Here is an 18,655-nt window from a genome sequence, read left to right as displayed (position 1 = left end):
ACATTTTCATGGTATTCATTCTGTCAATCCAGTGGCATGGAAGGTCTTTCCATTGTCTAGTGCTGTCTTTGGCTTACTTCCTCAAAATCCTGGCAGCTTTCATTGTAGAGATCGTTCATCTCCTCAGTTATATTTATTCTTATGTTTGGGGTACGCATGTGTGTGTGTGTGTGTGTGTGCATGTGTGCGTGTGTGTGTGTATGTATGTGTGTGTGCGCGTGTGTGCGTGTGTGTGTGTGTGTGTGTGTGTGTGCGCGCATGATTTTATACACACACATACACACACACACATATGACAGTTGTGATGACCACTACATTATGAAAAGCACTGCTTTGAAGCTAGTATGATAAACAAGATAGGATAAACACTATGATAAATATAGGATAAACACTTTTCACTTTAATCTCAAATTTTTTTTTACCTCTCTAATGAGAACCTGAATTTCAAAAGCAAAGAGAAAGAATTACGTTCTTTTTGCATTCTACCAACCTCAGGTGCCCCGTGGATAGAACCTGTTCCAAGCTGGTGTTCAGTGCAGCCTCACTTCTGAGTCATCCTTGCCTTTAGATGATGGGCACATCTTGTCCTGTTCATCTTCACGCAGCTGTTGCAGTGACCTCGATGTTTTAACTATGGAGGCACAAGCCATTTCTATTTGTGTGCTTATTCTGTTCATAGCACTGCCACCGTGGGCTGTGTGTGACCAGGGACATGGAGACCCGCCCTGTGGATGGCGAGTGGGGACCGTGGGGACCCTACAGCTCGTGTTCAAGAACCTGCGGAGGTGGGATCAAGAGCACAGCCAGGCTCTGTGACCGGCCCGAGTACGTCTCCTTAGTCACTGTAAATTAAGATTATTCCAAGCCTCTGAAAGTAAAAGTCGCTTTTGCTCACTTCTAGAGCTGGAGGTCAGTCTGCGGGCTTCGGAGATTCATAATCCGCCTGGAATACTTTCATTTGTAGATTTGGGCTTTTTAAAAAAATGTTGATTAGGTTTCTCCATTTGAACGGAGAGAGCTATTTTCTCCATACTCTGTTTTCTGCTTCAGTGTGAGTTTGAGAAGTGAATGTGAACGGTAATTCTGTCATGGCATCTTCATTTTACTGTGTTTCCAACGGAACAGCTGAGCTCTTCCCCTTGTGCCGGGCTCTCTTGCCTAAGTGTGTATTCAGTTACGAGTTTTATACGGTTCTATGACCTAACGTCCCTCCTTTTCCTCCTCTGCTCCTCTTCTGGATGTGTCACAGCCTTCACAAGTAAGTTATGAAGCATCTCTCTTCATCCAGTTCTACAGCATGCTGGGAGCTCAGGAGAGCTTAAATGTTTCCATTCTCATGAGCCAGGTGGCACTCAGGACAGTCATGCCAGGGAGCACTTTGAATGCACAGGAATATGATACACTCTGAATAAACATGCACTGCAATGTTGGTCCGGGTAAATTATCTATCATCCTTACTCTCAAAACATCTGGGGTTTATTTCCAGGAATAAATTGAAACAGTGACAAGCATATGTGTGCCCCACTCAAGCATGGCAACAATGAATGTGTTCCTCTTGTTACCCAGGACATTCTCTGAGCACACACTATTTTTATGGTTCATGTTCCAGAAAGCTGCTTAAACACTGTTGTATATTTCTTTTTTTATTAATCATTTTATTTGTTTACATTTCAAATGATACCCTCCTTTCTGGCTACCCCTCCACAAACCCCCCATCCCATCCCCATTCCATCTCCCTTTACCTCCTTTCTCTTTGCCTCTGTGAGGGTGCTCCTCCACCCACTCCCCAACACCTGCCTCACCCTTCTAGCATCCCCCTTCATTGGAGCATCAAGCCTCCACAGGACCAAGTGCCCCTTCCCACCAATGTCAGATAAAGCCATCCTCTGCTGCATATGTATCTAGAGCCATGGATCCCTCCATGTATACTCTTTGGTTGGTGGTTTAGTCTCTGGGAGCCCTAGATGGTCCAGTTAGTTGATATTGTTCTTCCTCTGGGGTGGCAATCCCTTTCAGCTCCTTCAGTCCTTGCCCTAGCTCTTCCACTGGGGTCCGCAGGCTCAGTCTGATGGTTGGCTGTGAGTGTCTGCCTCTGTATTAATCAGGTGCTGGTAGAACCTCTCAGGGGACAGCCACACCAGGCTCCTGTCAGCAAGCCCTTCTTACTTTAACATATAAGTGTTTGAAGAACGTCAGTCAGTGGCCTTTCTGGTCCTGGAAGGAAATGGGACAGTTGTAGAAATAAATGACCACAGTAATGTCTTACTGATGTGCTTTAAAATGTAATGAATTTGACTAGGCCACGAAACGGAGGAAGGTACTGTGTGGGCCGCAGGATGAAATTTCGATCATGTAATACTGATTCATGTCCAAAAGGCAAGCGAGACTTCCGAGAAAAGCAATGCTCCGACTTTGATGGTAAACATTTCGACATCAACGGCCTCCCCCCCAATGTGAGGTGGCTTCCAAAGTACAGCGGGAGTGAGTAACGCCATTGCTCTGATACGAAAGCTTTCTGCCGTAGAGAAATGGCAAAACTTGGCTGTTCTGCTTCCAAAATGCGACTCTTCCCTTTGCAGTTGCCATAAAAGATCGCTGTAAACTCTATTGTCGGGTTGCTGGGACCACCAGTTTCTACCAGCTAAAGGACAGAGTTGCTGATGGGACACCCTGTGGGACGGAAACTAACGACATCTGTGTCCAGGGCCTCTGTCGGGTAAGTAAACCTCGTGTCTCTATTTAAGAAGGTGTTTCTTCTACTTCTGTAACGGGTGTTGTCTCTGTTTCTTCAGAATTTGTTTTTGTGAATGCCATTAAAGTAGCCTTTGATATCCTGCTGTCTCTAGGATTATGGTTAGCTTTGTTATGAAGCAGTTACAGTGTTACAGTGGTATACACCTGTACTCCAGGACTCAGGAGGCAAGGGTAGGCTAGCCTGGTCTAGACAGTTGCTGTATCCCACCTCAAAAATAAAACAAAAGCAGTCTAAAGTGCATTCAGATGGCTGGCTGATTTTGTTTTGCCAATTGTATTTAAAATTGGCGTGAAGATGAGATCAGCTACTTTTAAAGGTAGGAAAAGAATGAGGCATATCAAAGGGCTTTTGCCACTTCAGATGTGGCCTCCCATGGTGACATGCCACCCACATCCCCTCCCTCTCTAGGACTGTGACTCTCATTTCTCATTCTGTTCAACCGGCAGTGATTGAGTAGATGTCAGGTACCATTCACATCAAAGAGAAGATCTTAGCTGTGTGAGGAAGTGAGTACCCAGTGGCCCCGAAGCTGTACGCCTTATAACAAGCAACATAGTCAACATAGCCAAGTGAATTGAAACAGAATATGACTGAATAGTCTGAACACCCACAAGCATTTGACTTTCATAAGATACACGGATAAACCTTCCTTGTGGAAATATTTGCCTCATGTATTAAAAAATCTGTACTTCAGGGTGATGGGAAAGCTGCCAAGACTAACAATTTTAGTTCTGTCCCTGAAGCCACATGATAGAAGGAGAGAACCAATTCCCACAGGCCATGCATGGTGTACACACCCTGCCCACTACCCCAATCAATCATCAATCAATCAATCAATCAACCAATCAGTCAATGGAAAAACAAGCCCTGTAGCACATGTAGCACTTTTCTCTTCGGGTCACTCAGTTTAGAGGTGTAGTCCACAAAACTAAAGGCCATGTCATGTGCAGAGGACACCTGTGGGGAAAGGAACGGTACTTTTGTCTGAAATGTCTGGACAAAACCCTTTAATAGACGCTTATGCTGAAGATTGATCTGGGGAAATTTGTTCAAATGTTTATTTGAAGTGGGTGTTCTTATTTTTCTAAGAGTTCCTAAGGCGATGATTTTTTTTTTAAAAAAAAGTAATATAACCAACTTCTTTTTTGGATATTCTAACATGTTACTAATATGTCTGTTTGAATTATCTTTCTTTAAAGAATGGCTCTCTTCTGAAAAATGTTTTACGTATGTATGTGCACCACATGCATGCAGTGCCTGCAGAAGCCAAAAGAGGGCGTCAGATCCCTTGAACTGGAGTTACAAATGGTTGTGAGCCATTGTGTGGATGCTGGGAATAGAACCCAGGTCCTCTGGGAGAGCAGACAGTACTCTTGCCTGCTGAGCCATCTCTCCAGCCCTGAATTATGGTTTTCAAATGACTATGGAATACGGGAAACATTGCCTGTTCCAGTGCAGCACTCAGAGACTCCTGTGGTGCTAGAGTCCTGCTAGTTGAACTAATCCCTTGAAAGAGAACCCTGTTTACTTTAAAGCACTGTGCACATAATTAATTAGTCACCTTGATGATATGACTCATGATCATTGTGTTTTGAAGCAAGCTGGCTGTGATCATGTGTTAAACTCCAAGGCCAAGAGAGACAAATGTGGAGTATGTGGTGGTGATAACTCTTCGTGCCAGACCCTGGCGGGTGTCTTCAACAGTGCCCATTATGGTAAGCTGGGTGGGCTTGCCTCTGGTTTTCCCTTCCATCGGAGCTAGGGCTCTTCTGTGTAATGGGGGCACAGCAGGAATGCTCTATTAGAGCCTGTGGACTCAATCTCCCCAGGCTTGTCCATGAAAAGTGTCCAAAGGTAAAGAAACTAAACCTTGATCCTGGAATATTATTTGAATTTGTGGATTCATTTGTCTAAGAAAAACCTGAGTCTGTGGTTTCGTTGTCTTTTGTTTCTGAAAAGAGGCTCATGTGTCCCAGACTGGCCCGACACTTACAATCTTCCAACCTTGACTTCTCAAGTCCTGAGATTCCAAGCACACACCACCTATGGTCACCTCATGCTGTGCTGGGGCCAAGCTCAGGGCTTCTAGCATGTTCAGCAAGCTTTGTCCTAACTGAGACCATCCCAACCCTAAGTCTAAATTTTAACAACAACAACAATCAGATACATTAAATTCAAACAGTAAATTGAGTGGTATTTGACCATGGTGTGTGAATGTTACTTAATTTTGCAGATGCTTTTAATGGTGTTCCTGCAACTTAGAATGTATATCTTTATGACTTTTCTCTGGGAAACTTGCTTCTAATTAATTTAGCATTTGAATCTATCTATCTATCTATCTATCTATCTATCTATCTATCTATCTATCTATCTATCTTTTTATCTATCATCTATCGATCGATCTATCTATCAATCATATCTGTCTATCATCTATTTATTTTTGTGAGAAGATACCCGGTCTTTGTGTTGTGTTTGTTTTTGATAGTGTATTGAAAATGTTGATCGAAACTACAAGGTTAAACTGTTAATTTTATTGTTGGCCCATAATTGCTACCTCTTGTTTTCCCAAGTAGCATATGGACTGTAGCTCCAATGGATACTTAACCATGATTTGTTTCATTTAAAACTGTCTTAAGACTACCTCAGACATTTTTCCATTCTTAAATTTTCTGAGAAAAAATGTTCTTTCTTTTAATGACACAAGCAGATCCTTAAAACTTTCCTAGTACAGTAAACACTTATTTCTCACAGAGTTATTTTCAACATTAAATTGTGTTCCTATGATTGAGCTCACGATGCTAATAGTAACTATTTGGTTAAAGGCTATTACACAAGACTCAGTTTTTAAAATTTTTATCTATGTGAGAAGCGTAGACCAATTCATATTTTAATGTGCTGGAAATGGCCATGGATGTCAGCTGCATCTCCCCTTTCTCTCGGTCACTGTCATGGGAGGTACATGCTTGATCCCCTTTCATAGCCACTGACACACTTGTCGTAGACTTCAGTTACTAAAACACATTTCCCATTACAAAACCACGCACATCAAATAGAGCCGAGTACTTAACCTTTGTGTAAATAATGTGGCGATTAATAGTTCCCAGACAAATGGGAAGCCAGCTGCAAATCATTTGCAGGGTGGGGATAATATTTAGCACATATGCCCTCTGGTGGTCGCCTTCATTCTGGCACCCTTCTAGTGCTTTGAGGGACCCGTGGAAGAGCTTGTTTTATTGCAAGAATTGTCTGGGTTAAAATTAACGTTGGGGATTATAAACTACAGGACACGTGGAGCAGTCAAACTCTTATCTTTATGCCTAAGTTGTGACACCTTAAAGAGAGAAGTTAAGTTGCTGCAAAGGCTTACAGGTCATCTGGCAGTGTCATCTTTAGATGAATGTGACCATTGCACAGTATTTTCAAACATAAGGCATAAAAAAACCCTACAACTCTTATTGGTATACTAAATTGAGGGAGTCAGTTTTTATTTTTTTCGAGACAGGGTTTCTCTGTGTAGCCCTGGCTGTCCTGGAACTCACTCTGTAGACCAGGCTGGCCTCGAGCTCAGAAATCTGCCTGCCTCTGCCTCCCAAGTGCTGGGGTTAAAGGCATGCACCACCACCGCCTGGCGAGCGAGTCAGTTTTTAAAAGGACAAGAAGTAAGTTGTAGTAATACCTCTTGAGCACATAGAGGTCTGTGCTTTACCTGGGGAATTCAGGCTCTGTGAACATTTTCAGGGACGGGAAAAGTTCCCGTTTTCTTGTTCCATGTGTATTTTACATGGTATTTCTTCTTCAACCAGTGCTAATATTGCAGAATTTTGTCCAGTGAACTAGAGATGCCACTTTCATTCCACTCAAGTAACTTTTTTTTTTATTTTTCTTGTAACGGATGTCGATAGACTTTTAAAAGTAACACAAAACTTGGATGTAAATGCAGAGATTCTTGTTTGAGGTACAAACCAAAAGCTTAATATTTTAAAGTTTATTATTTTCTCAATAGTAAAATATGCAGTTACTCTCCACCAACACACCATGTCAGTGTCCCCGATATCCCTAGATTTGCGAAGGTGTTTGAAATCCTGGATTGCAAGTGTGTTGTCCCGAGGTAAGCATTCTATAATACATTCAGAATTACAGAAGTAGTGTAGAAAAAAAGAGGAAATGTTGAGCTTTAAGAATCTCAAGGTTGGAACTGAGAGACAGCTCAGAAGCAGCGCCTGATGCTTTTGCAGAAGAGCCAAGCTCAGTTCTCAGCACCCACATCAGGTGGCTCACAACTGCCTTGACTCCAACTCCAGACAGCTGAAATCCTCTTCTGGTCACTGCAGGCTCTGCCTCCCCTGCCCCTACCCCCTACACAAACACACACAGTAATAAAAACAAAATCGTAAGAAGCAACCTAATCTTAAAGTCTGTGTATTTGGGGCAGTTTCCCTCATCTCAATCTTGCATGGTGTGGTAAGGTGAGTTTCAGATGGGAAAACCCACTTAACCATGTATTTAAGGTTTAGAAAGACATGTTAAGAGTGATTACACCATGCAGCTACTTGGTGGTAACAAGTGATCGAAACTCTGAGCTTTGTGCAATCATGATACTTTGGAGCGCTCACCCTGCAGACTGGGGATGAAAGCGGCAAAGAAGTACATTTATGGTTTTGTGAAATTATACGCTTGCAAAACTATATTGCAGGTTACAATGTCGTTGTAAAGATCCCTGCAGGGGCTACAAACATTGAAATTCTTCAGCACAGCTATTCCGGAAGACCAGAAGATGACAACTATCTTGGTAAGCATATGGAGTGAGCAACAGTGATGTATGTCTGGCTTGGGCGCAATTTCCTGGATGTCCGTGAGTGAGGTAGCTCTCTCTACACAAAATATATTTAATATATTTAATATATTGAAAATATATCCTTTTAGAAAGAAAAAAAGAAATAATGGGAAAGTTTAGTTTTTGTTTTTCGTTATAGTATCTTAGGTAACCAAATATTTAGTCAATTAAAACTGCATGTATTCATTCAGAATAAATTTCTCTTCTCTCTAATGCTCACTGTAGTACTCTTTGACTATCTTGAAATCTGTTTTTAGTATGTAGCAAAAGTACTTAAATACAGTTCTACTTAAATTTCTTCTATATATGACTAATTTTATATTTTGAGATATTGCTGAATAAGGTCATTGTCTATTTCTAGTGTGTAAACACATTTTTGTTTCATGTTTTTATTTAAACATCTTTCAGATTTGGAGAATTTTGCTTAGCTAGAAACTTGAGAGGTTGTTCACGAAGGTTTTCTCTCAGAGTGAGCCAATTCCTGAATTATCAAATTCCTCAACCTGGAGAAGGGGGTGATGTACAGATGATAAGGCAATTTATCTGCCTTCAGTTAGTAAGACCTGAAATATTGGCCCACATAACTCATACTTACTACCAGCAATGTGACTTTGTTATGAACAGCTTATTTCAGAAAGCATAGTTGGTTTTATAGGGTCAAGTGTGCAGGGCTAGCTCTTCAGCACGTACAGGAGAGCTTTGGCATGGAAGTGTAGACTTTTACAGTAACCAATCAGCTGGACCTCTTTATACCAGTGCTGGGTCTGTGTGACCCACATACCCAGCTGAGCTGCTCACTGAAGAATGCTCAGTTTCATGTGCCTATGGGCTCTATGCAACTCTGTATTTAGATGTAGCGAATTAGGAATATATATTATATATCCACACATGCACATGTAGGACAGGAGCCCAAGCTACTTTTCCTGTTGCTGTGATGAAATACCCTGACAAAGACATTTAAGGTTGAAGGGTTTGTTGTGGTCTTATATGTCAAGGGTGTATCCAATGTGGAGAGAAGCTCCGAGTCACAGGAGGGCAAGGCAGCTGGTGGCCGGCCTGCCACAGTCAGAAGGCAGAGAATAATGACTGCCTGTGCTAAGCTAGTGTTCTCTTCTATACAGACTGGACCTAAGCTCCGGAATGGTACTTCTTAGTGTTAGGGAATGCTAAGCTCAGTAAGCCTAATCCAGATGACCCTTCACAGGCATGGCCAGTGCCTCACCTAATCCAGAGAGGCCCTTTTAGGAAGCTTGCCTTCATGGTGATTTGATTCTAGATATGATAATTTGATGATAATGATCACCGGGGTTTATATTGATTCTTTAATAGGAATCAGTTAAAGAGTGATTGAAAGGGTCTATAGAAGGAAGATATTGTTTTGAAAAGAGTCACACGTATCAATGGTGATCAACGGCTTCCTTGTGAACAACTGTGAACATTTCTGTGGGGATGGGGTACCCTGCTAGTGGGGATGGGGTACCCTGCTAGTGCTGATGTTGCTCAGTTCCCGATCCAGTGGTCACACAGATGGCCCTGGTTAAACTAAATGGGCCACAAAACCAAACCAAGAGTCATGAATCAGGAGACAGGATTAGTAGAGAGGAGTGGGAGAGGATGGAGGTGGGGGAGAGGTAAAGGACGGGGAGAATAACCAGAATGCATTGCATCTGTGTATGACATTGTCAAAGGGCTAACTTAATTTTAAAATTTGGCTTTAAAACATTAAGGCTTTGCACATTTGTTCCGAATTAAGCATAAATGGAATGCAGATGGGCTGTTTGGCTTTCTGCCTTGGTGACTGATTGGCTGGGTGCTCTGTAAGGAGGTGCTCTGTATGAGGGTGCTCTGTATGGGGGTGCTCTGTCTTGTCCGGTTTCTCCTCTTCCCATGTGTCCTTCCTGTCTCGTGCTTCTGAAGAGGTCCTGGGACATGGCAGGGTAGGGCGACTTTGTCTTAGCATACTTGGCTGCTCTGTTCAAGTTTTCTTACTTGCAGATTAGGGACCGCAGCATCGTAGTTTATTTCCTTAGCATCTATTTATCCGCTTTCTTCAGATTCAGAAAAAAAGTTTGAATTCAAAAGTGAAGACAGTTGCTTCCACCCCGTTCGTTCTCTGTCTCATGAGCCGCATTGTATTGTTCTACAGCATTATCTGACCCTCAAGGGAACTTTCTTTTGAATGGAAACTTTGTCGTAAGTATGGCAAAGAAAGAGATCAACATCCAGGGTGCTGTTTTCGAATACAGTGGGTCAAACAACTCGATTGAAAGAATTAATAGCACGGACCGGCTGGAGGCGGAGCTTGTTCTGCAGGTAACGGCTCTTTAGGCCGCAGTGAGACAGAGCTTCAAGTCTTATCAGTGGGCTGGTTAAGTGCTTGACATGATCAGTTGTGAAAACAATGTCTCAAGAGTGTATCTTTTCTAAATTAATTGTATGTTCCTCTGTATTTTATTGAGGTGTTGTGTGTGGGTAATTTATACAACCCTGATGTGCACTATTCCTTCAACATCCCCATCGAGGAGAGGCGTGATCTGTTTTCCTGGGATCCATATGGGCCGTGGCAAGACTGTACCAAAATGTGCCAAGGTACCCTGGCCTTAAATAAGAGACCCAAGTTTATGCATGTTGGTATTGTTTGGCTTTCCCTTGACTCTGGAAGGCTAATGAGACCTTCCATGCACAGAGCACACAGGCATCCAAAGTGTCCTGCCTGTACCCCCTCTTCTCCATCTTTCTTCTCCTTGTGGCTAACCATCCCGTCCACCCTCCTGTTCTCAACATCTTCCACTGTTTCTCTTCCTCCTTTCCCTTTAGGTGTCCAGGTTAGCACCAACCCCCAGTCATTCCCCTCCACACATCTTTTCTTAGACTCCCACTTGTCTTTTACAGTTGCAATGTCAAACATTTATTTTATTTCTCTTCCTTGGACACAAGAAAATAACATTTGTACTGTGATGTGAAAGGCTGGAAGGGTCAGAGAGGAAAAAGGCGAAGCAGGGAGATGGATAGCAGAGGGGAAAATGGAAACAGTGGAGCCATGGTGTGGTCTGTAATTGTGGATGGTTTATGATATGATGTTATGACTCCATATCGGCAATATTTATTGAGGGACCACTTTGACTCAGATTATTGTTAAGAGCCTAATTTTATATCTGGCTATAGCCTGCACATAAATAGATCCTGTCATGCAAATGCAATGCCACAGCTGCTCATGGAGATCCGCCAGAAAAGATAGGGGAAGTTGTAGAGTACGGAAGCTGACATGTACATCTTGCATAGAATAGAGCATGGCGGGGAGGGGGGGGCAGTGGATTAGAAGGAAGGAAGCTCAGATGTGCAGAAGAGGAAGGGTAGGTGGCTGGAGGCAATAGGTGGCCCTCTGTGATGAGGATTGTCTAAGCCTCTCACCTGTCAGGTGCCACAGGAGCAGTGGCGCTCTCCAGGAAAAGACCCTGCCTCTGTTCTTTGGCATTGTGGCAGAGCAGCTCAGCATGGTATTCTGTCATTGTGTGGGGCAGTCTCTCAGAAGGGACACAGTAGTAGGTGGCACAAGATCCATGCTAGAGTCTAATCAGGGCACTGCCAGTACTGGGTAGCTTAGGGTTTCTGTTCTGTGATCATGGCCAAAAGCAATGTGGGGCGGGGCACTGCCCACAATGGGCTGTGGTTTGCCAATTCAATCATTAATCAAGAACATGTCGCCCAGTCTTGCCCACAGGCCAATCTTATGAAGTGTTTTGTAGTTGAGGTTCCCTCTTTCAATGAGTCTAGCCTGCATCTACTTGACAGAAAGTCTAGCTGGTGCACTGGGGAGGTTCAAGTGGTCATTTTGACGAAGAAGCCTTGGTCAAACTTTGCAGAAGACAAGTGGAGTTCAGAGAGGTGGGGGCAGCCATCCTGCACTGAGTGTGTAAACATATATGTAAGGTGTGTGGCTGTGGACGCGGGACAACAAGCCAAGCGACAGGTGAAGGAAGAAAGATTCTACAATACAGTGGATACCTCGAGAATAGCGTCTGAGGGGCGGTGGGCAGGAAAACGGGAACTATTAATCCCTTGGCCATCAAACACTGTGACTAGGTTCTCTGCTCTGTGTGGCTCTGCGCCTTCTTACTTTTCTGTCCTCTGAAAGTATCTCATACTCAAGACTTTAGAGCAGCCGTATTTGTCTTAGAATTTTCTTGTGTTCTTTTAAAGCATAATTTTCTCTGTCTTTGCAGTTTCCCTCTTTGCTCTTGTGCTCATAAATGTGTGTTGTTTTAGATTCACTGTATAATTATCCCCTTCAGACACCCCTTCAAAATTATCCTGGGAGTTCTTTTGAGTATTTCTTTAATCTCCTGAATCCTCTTTTATATTTACCTTTCTCCTTAGGGGAAACAGACCACAGTATGCTTTGGAGAAGGAATGAGTTTTGTTTTTTGGGGGGGGGGGGGCGTTACCATTTCTGAAATGCCTGGCAAATTCTTTAATCTAATGGTGTAAAGTCCTGATAGACAACTTGTCTTTAGACACGTGAAGGTCTTGCCGGCTGGCTTCTTCTTCAGCTTGCTCTTTAATTCCCTGGGCGTGTACGGGGCATTCTCCATTCTTAAAGCTTTCTGGATCCTCTCTTTCATTCTAATGATGTCCGAGAATGGGTGCACTGCTCTGTCCTGCATGGGTTGGGGATCGTGGAAACAGGGAACTGAGGAAAGGACAGATGCAGACATACGTACTGAAAGACTGGGTTTGGATAAAAACCATGCCAGCCCCAATGGAGCTGTGCCACCTGTGCATCAGCCCCAGAATCTCAGAGTGTTTTCTATGCACAGCCTGAGAAGGAGGGGCCGTGAGTCCGGGGAGGTCTCTTTAATGAAGCTGCCTCAGGCTGTAAATATCTGGGTGGCAGGAAGCTGCCCTCCGAGTTACCTGTACACTCTTTCAGCATCTGCTCATGGACAGGAGGAGGAAGGCTTTGCCAACGTCCAGGAAATCTCAGGGATTGGTCCTTGACAACAATACACATCTGCTTGGGACTTCCTCAGCTGCCTACATGGAACCCTTGATGAGCTGGTCCTTCTTATCTTTTTCCTGTGATTTTTTACCGCAGTCTTTTTGGAAATAGATTCTTCTTGAGTTTTTTTTTTTTTTTTATGATTTTTCTCACAACACTAGTCTTTTGTCTTCCTAACGTTTGTCTTATTTGAAGGTGAAGGCTCTTCAATTGAAGTCTTTTAATAATCTCCGTTCTTTGACCTTCTTTGTTAGTAGCTTTCTTTAGCCATGCCTGTTTCCTGCTCACTTGGCTTTTCTTATCTCTCATGTTTGAGGCTTCCGGAAATCCCTGTTAATGCTTTTTGATAATGTAAGAACTAAAACTAACTGTGTTCTGGGTCATAAGAATGATTAGAAGACCCTAAAGACAGTTCATCATTTGCTTTTGGGAACAGTGCCCCAAGAGAAAAAACATCAACTGTCTTCCATTGGTCATGGTTGGAAAAATGGACCCGTCCTGGATGCATTTGGAACAGATGTGCAGGGAGCTGGGATGTCACCTCTATGTGAGGGCGCCATCCTTAGCCAACCCACTTCTGTCTCGTGTGACCCTTCCTTCCTGTATTTTGCGCTCTCCTTTTCTAGGGCTGTTCTGTCCATATGGCAGTCACCAGCCATTCCTGACCAGTCTGTTTGCAGGTGTGAGCTGCCCACTAGATTTTGGAGATTAAAATAAAAAGGAAGCAAAATATTTGTTAATAGTTCTTATATCAGTATTTTGAAATGATCAAATTCAATACACTTGGGGTTAAATATAAGAGCCATTAAAGTTAACTTTGCTAGTATCATTTTTACGTTATTGCAATTACAGAAAGTACAAAGTGGCCTTTGCGGCTCGCAGCCTGCTGGTGGTGACTGGAGTAGCTGTAGTTGACCTGTCGTCTGAATCTGGGTTCTAATCCATTCTTTGTTTTTCCTACCTACCCCTCCTGCTTTCACAAGGTTGGGCTTCGTCTGCCTTGGTTCTGTCCGAAGCATTTACCATTCCTTTTCATCTTTCCTGTTCCCTCTTCTCCTCAGCTTCCTTTTCTTTCTTTGTTTTCTTTTGCTCCTTTACATACGTGCCTTTCAAAGTCATTTACATTTATTTTAAAGAGGCCTTAGAACAGATCTGAGGTAAACACGTGTTCGTGTTTAGTCAAGTGTGAGTACAAAGTGGACCGTTCACCAAACAGAAATCTGATCCTGTCACTGAGTGCTTCGGCTCCTGAAGAGGATGCAGACTTGGGGTGCTCTGGCCCTGGCTGGCCTGAAGAGAAACAGCTGCCCAGTCTCTGTGGGGTGGGCCGAGGCTGGCATTGATCAGACCATGTTTTGGGGTTCATTGACGTGTCTTTCTCTGCCCTGGAAACAAAGCCGGACCTTACTTTTAGAGCAGCATGAGTCCTAGCAAACAGTGGAAGTACGGAAGAGCTGACTATTCCTGACTGGCCCCATCTGTCCCATCCCTCTTCCTCCCTGCTACTCTGCCATGAGCCTTTGCATCCATTGGCATGTGGGTATAACCGACAAGTTCCTTATGACTCTTTTTGTTTGTTTGTTTGTTTGTTTGTTTGTTGTGTTTTTCGAGACAGGGTTTCTCTGTGTAACCCTGGCTGTCCTGGAACTCACTCACTCTGTAGACCAGGCTGGCCTTGAACTCAGAAATCCGTCTGTCTCTGCCTCCCAAGTGCTGGGATTAAAGGTGTGCGCCACCACTGCCCAGCAAGTTCTGACTCTTGACGAGACCTGTAGTTTATGCTAGAATCTTTCTTCACCATGCTGTGAATTCTGTGGGTTTTGATGTGTTTCCACGTTCCAGTGTCACACAGAGGAGATTCTCTGCCCCTAAATGCCTTCCATTCTTTCCCCTGCAACCTGTGGAATTACTAATCTTTGATTTGCTCATCATTACCTTTGCCATTCGTGATTCCCGTCTAGAAGGTCAGCCCTATATGGACAGTGCTGGACTGAAGGGAAAGGACACGGCTTACTGTCATAGGCTGTATCCCCACCAGTCAGTTCATGTGTCATTCCACCTGACGTGGATGTTGTCCTAACACTGCAACAGCACATATTAGAAAGTAATCCCTGGAGACAATGATCTTGTAGTTCCAGGACTTCCATGCTGGCTCCAGCCCCACCTTCTGACCCTGCTGTTTCAGAGGTGAAAGGTTTTTTACTCCATAGCTACCCATCTTTCTTTTGGGCTCCTCTCTAAGCAAGCTCCCACCCCCACCCCCACTTCCCATTCATTGAGGATTCAGCTTATAAAATGTAATTCCTGACAAGACTAATTAATGTACTATTGACCTTCGAGTAGTGTTGAAAATTTCTGCTTTCCTAGCTGAGTCATCTGTGCTAGTTAATGTGATTACAGGCCACCTACTTAAATCCATTTTTCTTTAATTTTTAATTTCTGTTTCACTCCGGCCAAGGTCTTCATAGAAGAAAAATTGCCTGTGTTCGTAAGAGTGACCATGCAGTTGTATCGGATCACAGTTGTGGCCACTTACCGACGCCACTGTTTGTGACTGAAAAGTGCAATACGGACTGTGAACTCAGGTAAAAGGGAAGTCCCATGTGAAGTAACCCGTTGTAATGAAGATGAGCTAACTGCTAGATAAGCCACCCAGCATGGTGCCTTGGGCAGAGCCAGCAACTAGTTAATTCCTGTCCTCTGCTCTGTCATTCATAACACTCAGGATCTCCACTCTATGCCCATGCTCAGTAATTCATGTGACTTTTGAATTAATTGTATTAGCTAAATACCAGTATGTAGGCATATTTAAGAGGAAGCAACTTTCACAGCCTATATTCAGCTTATATATAGGCAGCTTTGTGTTGAATAATAACAGAAAAGCAAGTTTCTGTACAGATTCTCAGCACACTGACCCAGGCTCTGGCATTTGGTGGCAAGATCCCTTGCTCTGTTCTGAGGTTTATGGCCAGTCCTCTGGCAACGGGAGGCTAGATCTCCTTCAGACAATACAAGGTCCAATACAAGAACTTTTCATCCTTAAGGATTCAGTGATTTATCAAATAATTTCTAATGGATTATCCCTGAACTCTTAAAAAGTTTAAAAAATTAAACCATATCCCCAAGCCTCTAAATTTAATTTAAATTAATATTCATAGGCACCATTCCTAACTGTACTAACATCTCCTCTCTAGGTGGCACATCACTGGGAAAAGCGACTGCTCATCCCAGTGTGGCCAAGGATACAGGACCCTAGACATTCACTGCATGAAGTACTCCATTCATAAAGGACAGACTGTCCCAGTAGGAGATCAGTACTGTGGTGACCAGCTCAAACCTCCCAGCCGAGAGCCATGCCATGGCAGCTGTGTTTTGACAAGGTGGCATTATTCAGAGTGGTCCCAGGTAAAATACAATGTGTTGCTTTAAAAAAAAAAAAAAAAAAGGTGCCTCCCCTTTCACCAATCAAATGTTTCTAGCACTCTAAAATTTATTATTGTTAAATTTTTGATGTTTTATTTTTATTTCTAAAAGTCACTGGTTTGGTTTGGTTTTTAATTAGTGTTCTAGGAGTTGCGGCGGCGGTGAGAAGACTCGAGAGTCCTACTGCGTAAATGGCTTTGGCCACCGCCTTGCTGAACGCGAGTGTCAGGAGCTTCCGCGGGTGGTGCTGGAGAACTGCAATGAGTTTCCGTGTCCCAGCTGGGCAACGAGTGAGTGGAGTGAGGTAACATTAAATACGTGGCTCAGAAAAACCACTCTAGAGTGTCATGCTACGGAAACTTACAGCTCAGGACTGTAAGCCCCAACTGTATTTATCAGAAATGCAGGAAAAACTTGTAAAACTGTCTACTTTGGGGACAATTTATAATGATCAAGTCAGCGGTAACATTTATTGATAGTCTATCACCGCCTCCATAAAAAAGCAGGAGTACCATTGCATCGTGGGTCACTCACGTCTCCAGAGGTTAGCTTTGGGTTTTTGGTAGAAGAAACGGATATTTTAATGAGACCTAGGCGGCAGATGTTAAAACCTGAGTGGCTGGTTTTACCCAGAGAATGTCTCTAGAGGAGCAGGGGGCTAGTGGGACAGTTGTGGTTCTTTGTAATGCGGCCGTGTTCACGTCTCAGTGTCCTGTCACATGCGGAAAAGGAATGAAGCAGCGGCAGGTTTGGTGTCAGCGGAGTGAAGACCCCGTGAAGGATGGCTTCTGTAATGCCAGTGCCAAGCCCGAGTCGCTGAGGCCCTGTGAGCTCCGTGCCTGCGCTTCTTGGCATGTGGGGCCGTGGGGTTCTGTGAGTATATGACAGGAATTTCTCTGCTTCTGCGCATCTGTATAGAGAATGCCTGGAAAATTGTAATAATTAGCTCTCTTCTTACGGGACACTGTGAAATATCTCTTGGTGTCACTAGAGGATTGCAAATTCAATCATCAATAGGAGGAGAGGACCTCGGCCCTGTGAAGGTTCTGTGCCCTAGTGTAGGGGAATGCCAGGGCCAATAAGTGGGAGAGGGTGGGATGGCAGGCATGGGGAGGGGACAGGCAACAGGGGTTTGGTTTTGTTGTTTTTGTTTGTTTCTTTTTGTTTTTTGGAGGGGAAACTGGGAAAGGAGAAATTTACATGTAAATAAAGAAAATATCTAAGAAAAAAAAATGCATCCTAGGGGCTGGTAAGATTGTTCTTGGGTGAGGGACTTCCTACAAAGGCCTGATATCCTGAGTTTGATCTCATGAAAGGTGGGAGGGGAAAACTGACTCCACAAAGCTGTCTGACATCCACATAAGTACAATAATGGCATGTGTATGCACACACACACACAATAATATTAATATTTGAAAAATGCATAACTGAAATGCAGCTCCGGATGAGTGTGCCATTCTTAGTTAGTATTCAGCTTTGATTTTGAATCTGCCTTAAGCACAATGCTGAAAGCGTGTGCTTTCATCAGTTTCAGCAGACGTCTGTGTCCAGTGTCAGTGTCACTTTGCCCTCACTGTGCTTGAGTCTTGCACTGGGGTGAAGGACAGTCAGGCCAGGTGAGGTGGGAACTTCAGTGAGCCATGGAGGCTGCCGTGGCCGTGGAAGACTCCTCTCACTTCTTTAATTACATATTTCTTTCTAGAGAAGGAACTTTACTTAACATATGGTGGACGCTCATTGGGCAGGGCTGTGTTTTACTGAAATTGTGTTGTTTCCCCACCTGAACTAGCAGGACTCTATTAACATCTTAACCTGACAACTTTAAAAATACATTAGTCCTGGTGCATTTGGTGAACTGCGGTGTTTAGGTAATGACTGCACAAAAACTTTGAGCAAATAGGCGCGTCAGCTCAGTTTACTGATCGCAGGTGTCATCTGACGTCAAGGGTTGGTCAGAAAGGAAAGTACACGACTAACTAGATATGTAACTGTAGTTCACTAAGAAGCTGGGCATTTCTGTAATCCTTGAAAACTGTTCTTGGCACCTATGGTTTCCTTTCAGTGCACGGCCACCTGTGGGCACGGGTATCAGATGCGTGCAGTTAAGTGTATCAGTGAGATATTTGGCACCATGCTAGATGACAGAGAATGCCCGAGAGCCAGCCGGCCAAGTGACAGACAGGTAAAGGATCAGAAGAAGAAATACTTTTGCAACAGAAGGGTCATCGATGAGCACAAATTTTATGTGTGTATGTGTGTGTGTGTAGTTTTTTCTCCTTATCATCTATACCATGAAGCACTTTCTAAAATACAGAATGTGAGAATGTGTCATTCTTGGTTTTGGCCCCCTTGTGTTGATTCCAAGGCTCTTCTCTACCTGCTCTACAAGAGTTCATTGGACTCGTATATTCCTATTCTTTGATAGTGTCTGTGACTGTGAACCCCCATGAACTTGGGGAAGTCTTCTTTCCATGGTACAGCCCTGGATTCCTTCAGAATGGTCCATATTAGGGCTGTTTTGAAGGGCGTTATCCTTTCAATGGTCAGACGGAATGGTGATAGACTTTGGAATGTTGCCTTCCTACCCAGTACTAGCACTTCCTTCCTACCCAGTACTAGCACTTCCTTCCTACCCAGTACTAGC

General features: G+C 43.6%; 1 protein-coding gene across 9 annotated transcripts in view; it reads left to right on the top strand.

Annotated features, from left to right (window-relative positions):
• Adamts20 (ADAM metallopeptidase with thrombospondin type 1 motif 20) overlaps window positions 1–18,655 on the top strand; it is a 130,695-nt gene that overhangs the window by 52,894 nt on the left and 59,146 nt on the right. The window contains exons 12-23 of one of the 9 annotated variants that reach the window (XR_004113529.1): window positions 680–825; window positions 2,300–2,481; window positions 2,580–2,716; window positions 4,353–4,470; window positions 7,449–7,544; window positions 9,736–9,902; window positions 10,049–10,178; window positions 15,047–15,173; window positions 15,783–15,993; window positions 16,151–16,301; window positions 16,720–16,884; window positions 18,074–18,189. Coding sequence is in view for 3 of the 9 variants with exons in the window: in XM_031353648.1 (XP_031209508.1) it covers window positions 680–825; window positions 2,300–2,481; window positions 2,580–2,716; window positions 4,353–4,470; window positions 7,449–7,544; window positions 9,736–9,902; window positions 10,049–10,178; window positions 15,047–15,173; window positions 15,783–15,993; window positions 16,151–16,315; window positions 16,720–16,884; window positions 18,074–18,193 (1,764 nt within the window). In the remaining 6 variants the exon portion in view is untranslated. Of the gene's footprint in view, window positions 1–679; window positions 910–1,249; window positions 1,259–2,299; window positions 2,482–2,579; window positions 2,717–4,352; window positions 4,501–7,448; window positions 7,545–9,735; window positions 9,903–10,048; window positions 10,179–15,046; window positions 15,174–15,782; window positions 15,994–16,150; window positions 16,316–16,719; window positions 16,885–18,073; window positions 18,194–18,655 lie in introns of those variants that run through there. The other 8 variants (XM_031353648.1, XR_004113531.1, XM_031353614.1 and 5 more) reach the window with 8 other exon arrangements.

The sequence above is a fragment of the Mastomys coucha genome, unplaced genomic scaffold (assembly GCF_008632895.1).
Source record: "Mastomys coucha isolate ucsf_1 unplaced genomic scaffold, UCSF_Mcou_1 pScaffold11, whole genome shotgun sequence".
In the NCBI taxonomy this organism is placed as follows: Eukaryota; Metazoa; Chordata; class Mammalia; order Rodentia; family Muridae; genus Mastomys; species Mastomys coucha.
Note: the sequence above shows the minus strand (reverse complement) of the source record. Positions and strands in the feature narration are given on the sequence as shown.